General features: G+C 42.6%; 1 protein-coding gene across 2 annotated transcripts; it reads right to left on the reverse strand.

Moving 5' to 3' along the window:
- Window positions 1-2514: 2514 nt before the first annotated feature.
- CRP (C-reactive protein, pentraxin-related) lies at window positions 2515-6723 on the reverse strand. 2 transcript variants are annotated; one of them, XM_010846859.1, is made up of 2 exons: window positions 6363-6723; window positions 2515-6222 (listed from the first exon to the last, which is right to left on the reverse strand). In XM_010846859.1, exons 1-2 carry the CDS (start codon window positions 6415-6417, stop codon window positions 5612-5614), a joined length of 666 nt encoding a protein of 221 aa, XP_010845161.1. In that variant the 5' UTR covers window positions 6418-6723; the 3' UTR covers window positions 2515-5611. The 2 variants fall into 2 exon arrangements, with proteins under 2 accessions (XP_010845161.1, XP_010845159.1); XM_010846857.1 differs by having other exon boundaries at window positions 6460-6717.
- Window positions 6724-10295: the final 3572 nt, after the last annotated feature.

Here is a 10295-nt window from a genome sequence, read left to right on the forward strand (position 1 = left end):
TTTTTCCAGTAGTCATGTATGGAGATGAGAGTTGGACTGTGAAGAAAGCTGAGTGCTGAAGAATTGATGCTTTTGAACTGTGGTGTTGGAGAAGACTCTTGAGAGTCCCTTGGACTGCAAGGAGATCCAAGCGGTCCATTCTAAAGGAGATCGGTCCTAGGTGTTTTTTTGGAAGGAATGATGCTAAAGCTGAAACTCCAGTACTTTGGCCACCTCATGCCAAGAGTTGACTCATTGGAAAAGACTCTGATGCTGGGAGGGATTGGGGGCAGGTGGAGAAGGGAATGACAGAGGATGAGATGGCTGGACGGCATCACTGACTCGATGGACGTGAGTTTGAGTGAACTCCAGGAGTTGGTGATGGACAGGGAGGCCTGGAGTGCTGCAATTCATGGGGTTGCAAAGAGTCAGACACGACTAAGCCACTGAACTGAACTGAAAGGCCTTAGAACAGTGAATGGAATATGGTATGAGCTCACTATGTATAAGGTATTTTTAAGACCATCTGTGATCTGTCCTGTGTGACTAAGCAATTACCATTCTAGGAGTGGTGATGGAAACTTAGAGATTCCTTATCTATGTGTATAAGAAGACATGGGTTGGATGTACTAAACTGAATGAGTCCTTAGATCCTGCACCAGAGGCAGACAAAGGGGATAGATAACTTGAGTCAATGTGTGCTAGATCCTTCTTTAAAGACCACCAACCTGCCTTCAAGGTTATTGGGAGCCACACATATCTCAGATAAGACTTCTGAGCTGCCAGGAAGACACTAAAGTGTTGGTTCTAAAAACATTTGGCAAAAGAGCTTGTGAATGGCAGACTCCTGGGCTCTAACTCCAGAGTCTAATCTGGTAGGTCTGGGGTCAATGAGTCTACAGTAAACACCCTGGGTGACAATGATGCTTGTAATCACCAGGCCAGGTTAAGAATCAGTTTAAGAATCACTGGAACAAGCTATCTAGGAAATTTGAGATAGGAATCTGCATTTTCTGAAGAAGAAAGGTAGCAAGCCCACTCAACCCACTTTCTGTTACAGGAGAAAGGAAAAGATAAATAGATAATATGGAGGCAGAGAATAACAAGGGAGGCATCTAGGCAAGTTCTGCCAACCCACCTGAGACTAGAGGTTGGCTGTCTTCAGATGAAATTATTTAGAAATCAACACAGCATTTTCCTTCTTTCCCTGGGAGTCTAAGGATCAGAAATTGATATTTTCAAAACCTGATTTGGGTAACTTTTTTTCTTTTTTGGCTGTGGGGCTCACAGAATCTTAGCTCCCTGACCACGGATTGAACCCAGGCCAACTGCCAGGGGATTCCTGGGTATTTTTGTTGGTGATGTTGCTGTTTTAATGATCTGGAGTCACTTACTTCTTTTTTTTCCCCTGTCAATCTTTACTTCCCTGGAGATCAAACTAAGTGATAGTGAGAAACATTAGGGAAAAAAATCACTGACTTACCATCCTACCTACTTTCTCACCTGGGACTCCAAATCTATTTCCATCAGGCCCAGTCCCATTTCCAAAGCAGCCTGCAGTCTCTCTTCCAAGCTCTGGATGGACCACAAGAAAGGGTCCTCATCCATTCATCTGGCTGGAGGCCACTCAAGATCACTGCGACCAGTGATCCAGTATTTCTCCCTGACAAAGGGAGACTTTATATACCTGATCTGTGCATCACCATGTTGCATCTTGTGCTAAGATGTTCACACTTGAGTCACTTCAAGCCAAGACTTGAAGACCTGGTTCATATTCTTACCAGCATGGCTATTTTCAGTCAGCAAAGGAAAGTGTCCTGTTGGGTAGCAGCCTCCAGCGTCTGCCTTTGGCTTTACATAGGCAATTGGTCTACCCCCAATGTTTGGTCTATAACTGAACTACAATATCTCTTCATGCTACTAAGCTTCATGTCATTGATAGAAGTGTACAAATCTATCCTCTTACCCCCTTTGAAGGAAAGAAATGTTTATCATTTACTACTCATGTAGTAATCACTTTCCTCGTGCCTCAGACAGTAAAGAATCCACCTGCAATGCAGGATACCCAGGTTTCATCCCTGGGCCTGGAACATCCTCAGGAGGAGGGGATGACTACCCACTCCAGTATTCTTGTCTGGAGAATTCCATGGACAGGGGAGCCTGGCAGGCTACAGTCCGTGGGGTTGCAAAGAGTCAGACATGACTGATCGACTAACACTTTCACTTCTTTTTTTTTTTTCGTAAGCATGTGCCCTCCATATAGCTTACATCATTTTCTCTCAAGGAAACCCTATATAGTAATTTTACTGTAGGTTTTATATCTCGTTTGGCCCCCTGTCTTCTTAACTTGAGCCTTAACACCTGATTTTACTTTTGAACAAACTGGATGCATGATCCCTGCTATTAAGGAGAACCAATGTAAATGACATGGGTACATTAACATCAGCCTTACTGAATAATTGATCTTACTCTCCATTTGCTGTGACAAAGAATTGCTTAGAACTAACTTACCCAAACCAAAATCATCCTCTCTGGTAGATGTCATATAACATTTAATTGGATTATGTCGAACAACTCTATATAGTCCAATAATACCCCAGTTACCTTGGGATATCTTCTCTAACAGGATTACAATGAAGAATCTTTAGGTAAGCTAAATTGTTTAAACATTCCAGAAATGCTTTATTGAGATTTTTAAGTGTTCACTGAATGCAAATACCAGCTTTAAAAATTTCCCTGGCTAAAATGATCAGGACCAGAGGGTGTCCACAAAACTATGTGTGGCAAGGTACCAGTAATTGAATTCTGAGAAAAATATTAGCTCAGCCCACATCCCTAGGGAGTTGGGATAGCCTTCTATAATTAAGACATAACTCCTGACTGGATTCTTTAACTAGGGGGAAAAAAAATCAACCCTTCCTTCTTCCTAGCTGAATGTCAGGGTATATGTATCTGCCCTAATTAAAAAACAAAAAATATTTGCACTCGCCTATTTACCCAGGAAAATGTATCCTTCTTTTTTTTCCACACATTTTTAAAATTTATTTATTTGTCCATGTTGTGAAACATGTGGGATCTTAGTTCCCCAACCAGGGATCAAAGCTGAGACCCCTACATTGGAAGTGCAGAGTCTTAACCACTGGACTGCCAGGCAAGTCCTTATCCTTAACTTCTATGTTTTCAAATGGTTACCAAAAGTAAATTAGGAGAATCAATATTCATAATTCAACACTCATAAATTTATCGTTCTAATATTCCGAGCTTAATTTTTGGTTAAGATTCAGACCTTTCAACTGCAATCAACCCAGACCAATTCCACCAAATTGTATTTCAACGGTATATAATCAACCTTTGTTTGCGGGCATCATACAAAGTTCAATTCAGTCGCTCAGTCGTGTCCGACTCTTTGTGCCCCATGGACTCAGCACACCAGGCTTTTCTGTCCATCACCAATTCCCAGAGCTTGCTCAAACTCATGTCCATTGAGTTGGTGATGCCATCCAGCCATCTCATCCTCTGTCATCCCCTTCTCCTCAATAATAATAATAGCAGATAACTATTTTGAGAGTTTACTATGTGCCGGGCACTACCCTAGGTACTCTATATGCATGATCTCACTTGATCCTTTCAACAACTCTTTGAGCTAATTACTATTATTTCTCCTCACTTTATAGACAAGAAAACTGAGACAAAAATTCACATAGTAAGTTGTAAAGCCAGGATATAAACCTAGGCAGGATGCTTCCAGAAACTCTATGCTTAACTAGTCTACTGATGCCTTCCCCAAAGTAACTATTTGATATATAGTCACAGGGCTAGTTCATACTTTAGTGTGACTTCTGTGGGGTAATTTCAACAGCTCACTTAGTACTAAAAGGCCAAGGTGAAGAACACCTTTGGAAGAAACCAACAGCCATCAACCTTGAGGGGTCTTTCTCTACAAGGGACTTAAGCAGCTTGGAAAGTGCATTCCAGCCATTGAAACTGACAGCAGATTCTTGGATCTCAATGAGCTTTAGTTTTTATTCCTCATATTGGAGGAATAACACAGTGAGTTTTTTTTAACTGAAGTATAGTTGCAGTACTCTATTATATGCTACACATATAATAGTGTGGGTGTGCAATATAATGACCTAAAATGTTAAAGGTTATACTCCATTTATAGCTACTATAAAATATCAGCTATATTCCTCATGTTGTACAATATATTCTTGTAGCTTATTTTATACAAAATAGTTTATACCTCTTACTCTCTAGAGTGAGAGTTTTACATCCCCACGACTGGCCTCACACAAATTACCAGCTATCACAAAAGAGGGGTTGCGTTCAACAGAAAAAAAATCCCTATTGGAGGTTAGAGAGCCATCAGCTATGTCACTGCAAGACGGATAATGGTTCACCTGAACTCAATGGGACTTGGTTTCAGAGGATTGTTAGAAACATTAGTCACCACTTGAAATGCAACCATCAGATAACAGCTCGGGTTCACTAATATAAACAGGGGCTTTACTGGTTCATGAATGTGCGAAGGTCAGGTGTAGATCTGGTTCCAGGCAAAGCAGATCCAGAAATTCAAACAGTGCAGTCAAGGCTCCACTGCTCTGTCAGCCCCTCAGTTCTGCTGGCCCCAGCTTGGCTTCTTTCCTCACAGTCTTTCTCCATGTGGTAAACAAGATGGCTGCTGACGGTCTCAGGTTAATACCCTCTCAGATGGGAATTTCAGCAGAAAGATGTCTCACCCCCAGAGTTCATAAATCAGTCCTGGGAAAGACTATAATTTGTCCGGCTAGGAGCATGTAACCATCTCCCCATCCTAAATCTCCAAACAAGTTCGGGCTACTCTGATAGTTCAGCCTGAGTCACACCCACTCTGTGGCCTGGCTGTGTTGGGGAAACAGGTGGGGATGCACGGTCCCATGTGGTTCAGATGGTGTTTGAGAAGAGTTTCCCAAAAGAACCACAAAATGAAGAAATCACTGTGAGCAAATAAAAACATGGCTATGTAAACGCTTGGCAGTAACAATTAAAGTAACTAACCAGATGCCTCCACTTTGCCCATGAAAAAATATAGGTTTTCTGTACTGGGCCTTTCTGATTGCCCTTCCAGGGTACTTTGAAAAAGTAAGGGAACTGCAGCACTAGGTTTCCCATTTTAGAAGACCTGGGCCAGTGTCATAACTCCAACACTAAAGAGCCCTGTGAATATGAGGAAGACTCTCCTACTTTCTGGGGGGTTCTTAGTAGGAAATTAGATATGAGACCAGCACTCCCTACTCAGCTCAAAGATTCACCTTTTGACTTAAAAAAAATCACTTCTCCTTGCTGGGTCCTAGTCTTCCCATCTAAGTGAGGGTAAGGGATTAACTCTAAAATAATCTAAGATAATCAACTTTAAAAAAAAAAAACAGGACGTCCCAAAGCACCTGCAATCCTGATCCTGTTGGACAAAACTTTCCAATCTCCCAAGCCAGATACTTAAAAATTCCATCTGGTGTTGAGGAAGGTAGAACAGGGAAGCAAAAGCCTATGTTCACAGAGCAGGCTTGCAGAGGTGTGTACAGGGGTGGGGGGAGGTCCAGGGCCATAAGGTGGAATTGCCAGGAAGCACTTCTAGGACCACAGCCTAACCTCACTACCACAGCTGAGGCTTAATGAACACCTCACCCTTTGCTTCATAGTTCAGCGCCTGCCAGTTAAGGACATTAGGACTGAGGGTTGAACCAAGATAGACAGCATTAATCTCTTCCGGCGACAGCACAAAGTCCCACATGTTCACATCTCCAATGTCTCCCACCAAACACTGGTTTCTATCAAAGCCCCCAGCGAACGCATCCTGCTCCTGCCCCAGGATGATGCTGGCCTCTGTCCCCAGAATGGCTCCCTTCTCCAGACTCTTCCTCATCCGGGGTTTCCCATTCACCCAGAGCTCTGCAATTCCGGAGGTGGACTCCCAGCTGGCACAGATGTGCGTTGGAGCTTGAGTGTTTTCGGGACTCTGGAATAACACCTGCTTCCCATGCACTCCAAAAATATAGCCTTTACCCTTAGACCAAAATATGAGGATCTCATTAGGTTGCTGCTTGGTGGCATAAGAGAAAATACTGTAGCTGTGGGTTCGGGCCAGCTCTGTGTAGAAATAGAGACACACGGTGAAGGCTTTGAGTGGTGTCCTTAACTGTGTTTTCAGGGATACATAGGAATTCTCCGTCTCTTTGGGAAACACAAAGGCCTTCTTATGCAAGTCTGTAAGACAGAAAGCAGAGGAAAGATGAAAAGTTTCTCAGATCACAAAGATCTATTCCTGCATAAATAGAGTTTGGGATTGAGAAATAGACTGATTTTTCCTCAGTGTCATACACACACACAGACTTACACACACTCACCCGTGCTGGATGTTCTTCTGACTTCACCTTGTATAATCTTAGGCCCCACACCCATCACTCAGATCAAATCCTTGGCACAGCTTGGAGTAGCCCCTACCTGTCTGGCCTGAAACACTAGAGAAGCTGATCAAGACCAGGAAACACCACAACAGCCTCTCCATGGTCAGTCTCTGCCACCAATGCTTCTAAAATCTGGATTCACCCTTCTGGAGATGTCTGTGGCTGAAAGCTCAGCGACCAGAAGTCCTAGATTCTTTGCCTCAAGATCTGCTCCATCCTGCCTGGATTTATATCCAAGGCAGTGGGGGAGTCTGTGCCACACGTAAATGATTTTCCAATACTACCTTTCTGAGCAAGCGTCAGGGCTCTGGAAAGAAGGGAAGCAAAATAATTCTGGAACAGAGAAATCAATGTTGGTTATTTATTACAAGCTCCTGTGACTATGGGATCACCAATTCTTTATGCCAGGAAAAATGAAGAAGCTCCCTGAGAGTTCCACTTGGGTATTTATCTTGAGAAAATAATTTAAAAATCTTAATAGAACATGGCCATCTGAGAACATATCATAGTATATCTCTAGCACCCACTTCAGCCCAAGTCTTGGTGTTTCGTGGAGGATAGCTTCTGGAGATGAACATCATTGCCGACCCTTTTCAGATGCCTCTGGTTCACAAATTGGGAAATGCCAAAAACAAACATGTCATCCACAGAGCCAAGGACAATTTTTTCTTAGCCAATTGAGTTTCATTGCAAAGAAATCTCTGGTCCAGTGAAACATGTAACTGATCACAAACTTACCATATGTCAGAGTTTCTTCATGTCAAGGTTCAGGGAAGAGTCAAGGTGATGTGCCCAGTCCTTCAGTTCTGTCTGACTCTTTGTGACTCTGTAGTCTGCATCCCACAGTCCTATGGATGCATAGTCCATAGAAAATCTCTATGGACTCCTCTGTCCATGGTATTTTCCAGGCAAGAATACTGGAGTGGATTGCTATTTCCTTCTCCAGGGGATCTTCCTGACCCAGAGATCAAACCCACATCCCTTGTATCTCTTGCATTGGCTGGGAAGCCAATCTTACTATAGATTCCTATTTAATCCAGTCTTCAAATGGCTATTTAGCTCCTCCTGTCTCCTCAAACCCCCAGAATCTCATCCATTCTTATACACAGCAATCACAGCTCTTTATTGAGAAATTAGAAGCAAACAGGAAAAAGCCACTGTATCTCTTGTAGCAGAGGCTTCTGGCAGCTGCACAATACCCATTCTCCACTTCTCATCCCGTAAGAAGAGCACTATTGGTTGAGCACACGGTCACCCAGTCAAATACTAAACTTCACAGCCTCCTCTGCAGTTAGGAGTGAGAATGTGATTACATTCTGGCCAATGAGATATGAACAGAAGGAATAAGGACATTTTCCAGGTTGCGCCCTTTAAAGACTTCTCTTGTGCTCTTCCTTTCCACTTCCCCTCCTGCCATCTGTCTAGTATTCAGACATGATAATAGGAGCTAGAGTATCACTTTTAGACCACCGTGGGTGAGATGCACATTTGAGGTTGCACATAGATGGAACCTGGATAATTGACTATGGAACCACCGCATCAGCTCTAGACTAACTACCCCAACATTTCCTTGAAGGAGACATACTGTCCTTTGTTAAATCAAAACTATTAATGTGGTCTTCCTGCTATAAAATCCAAACTGACATCTTTACACATCCTCCCATCTCCAACTTTCTGAATCTTTACTTACATATTCTGCCTCCCTCTTATGACAAAGGATGAACTGTCCGTCTATATCTAAGGGCAACCTTTGTACTTCTGCAAAGGATCCCAGACCCTGTTAATCACTCAGAGTTTTACTTCCATCAGTATTCTATCTTTTGCATCATTAATTTCTTTGCATCTTTCCCCAAAACCAGACAAACATGCTGTAATATATTTAGTCTTTTACAGAAAGGAAAAAAGAAAGGAGGAAGGATCCCACATGTCAGACATCCCAAGATTCCACACCCCTTCAGCTACTGTTCATTGTTTCTGCTCTCATTTACTGGAAAACTCCTGGAAAGGGTTTTGTGTACTGACAATCTCTGTTTTCCCATCTCCTGTTTTCTCCTCAATCCATGCAAACAAGACTTTGGCCTCCACCACTCCAGCAAAAAGAACGTAAGCAAAAATCTCTTCCTTGTCAGATTTAATCATTGATTTCTGGTTTGACTTCTCATCAACAACTGAGAACAACAGCTATGTGCCAGAATGCTTGAATACTGGCACACAGTTTTTTAAAAAAGTGAAATAGTTTTAAAGTTCTCTGCCTAATAGAAGTGGCCCTCACTTTCCCCTCTCTACGTCCTTGATTCCCAAGTGGAGACAAGAGATGGCGGTGCCTCCAAGGACATTGCTTGAGTCTCTCAATCTAGCCTTACTAGTTTCACCTCAGGTCTTCTGAAGTGAAGTCTATGACCCAATACACCCTCTTTTTACTTATTTTAGTTGGTTGTGTAATATTTACATTTCAATGAGTTTTCACAAATAGAAATCCCCCAGACAATGTGTGTCCAAACTGATTACTACTTGCCCTAAAATGAAATATCCAATCAGCATCCTTGCCTCAGGAACCACCCTCATACCAAAGGGAAGTATAGGTTTTTTATGGAAGGGGCAGCATTTAAGCTAAGACACAGGTAGGGAAGCAAGAGTTTTAAGACTAAGAAAATAATACGAGCAATGGTCACCACAAACTTCATTTTCTATTCTTCATTCACAAACTCCAAAAAAATCACTTGAACCTCTCCGTGCACGATACTCCATTTTAATGAATCAATATCTTTTCAGTCCCCAAATTTTATTGGTTTGCAAGACAAAACTCTGAGATATCCTTACTCTGTACCAATTGTACCAATTCACTCTCTTATTTACTCTCTATAGTGGTTCATTAGTGTATCTTCTCTACCTGATATTTCCCAGTTCAGTTCAGTTCAGTCGCTCAGTCATGTCGGACTCTTTGCGACCCCATGAATCGCAGCACGCCAGGCCTCCCTGTCCATCACCAACTCCTGGAGTTCACTCAAACTCACATCCATCAAGTCAGTGATGCCATTCGGACAACTCATCCTCTGTCATCCCCTTCTTCTCCTGCCCCCAATCCCTCCCAGCATAAGAGTCTTTTACAGTGAGTCAACTCTTCGCATCAGGTGGCCAAAGTATTGGAGTGTCAGCTTCAGCATCAGCCCTTCCAATGAACACCCAGGACTGATTTCCTTCAGAATGGACTGGTTGGATCTCCTTGCAGTCCAAGGGACTCTCAAGAGTCTTCTCCAACACCACAGTTCAAAAGTATCAATTCTTCGGCGCTCAGCTTTCTTCACAGTCCAACTCTCACATCCATACATGACCACTGGAAAAACCATAGCCTTGACTAGACAGATCTTTGTTGGCAAAGTAATGTCTCTGCCTTTTAATATGCTTTCTAGGTTGGTCATAACTTTCCTCCCAAGGAGTAAGCATCTTTTTAATTTCATGGCTGCAATCACCATCTGCAGTGATTTTGGAGCCCCAGAAAAATAAAGTCTGACACTGTTTCCACTGTTTCCCCATCTATTTCCCATGAAATGATGGGACCAGATGCCATGATCTTCGTTTTCTGAATGTTGAGCTTTAAGCCAACTTTTTCACTCTCCACTTTCACTTTCATCAAGAGGCTTTTGAGTTCCTCTTCACTTTCTGCCATAAGGGTGGTGTCATCTGCATATCTGAGGTTATTGATATTTCTCCTGGCAATCTTGATTCCAGCTTGTTCTTCTTCCAGCCCTGCGTTTCTCATGATGTACTCTGCATAAAAGTTAAATAAGCAGGGTGACAATATACAGCCTTGACGTACTCCTTTTCCTATTTGGAACCAGTCTGTTGTTCCATGCCCAGTTCTAATTGTTGCTT

Source organism: Bison bison, unplaced genomic scaffold (genome assembly GCF_000754665.1).
Source record: "Bison bison bison isolate TAMUID 2011002044 unplaced genomic scaffold, Bison_UMD1.0 scf7180017864240, whole genome shotgun sequence".
Taxonomy (NCBI): Eukaryota; Metazoa; Chordata; class Mammalia; order Artiodactyla; family Bovidae; genus Bison; species Bison bison.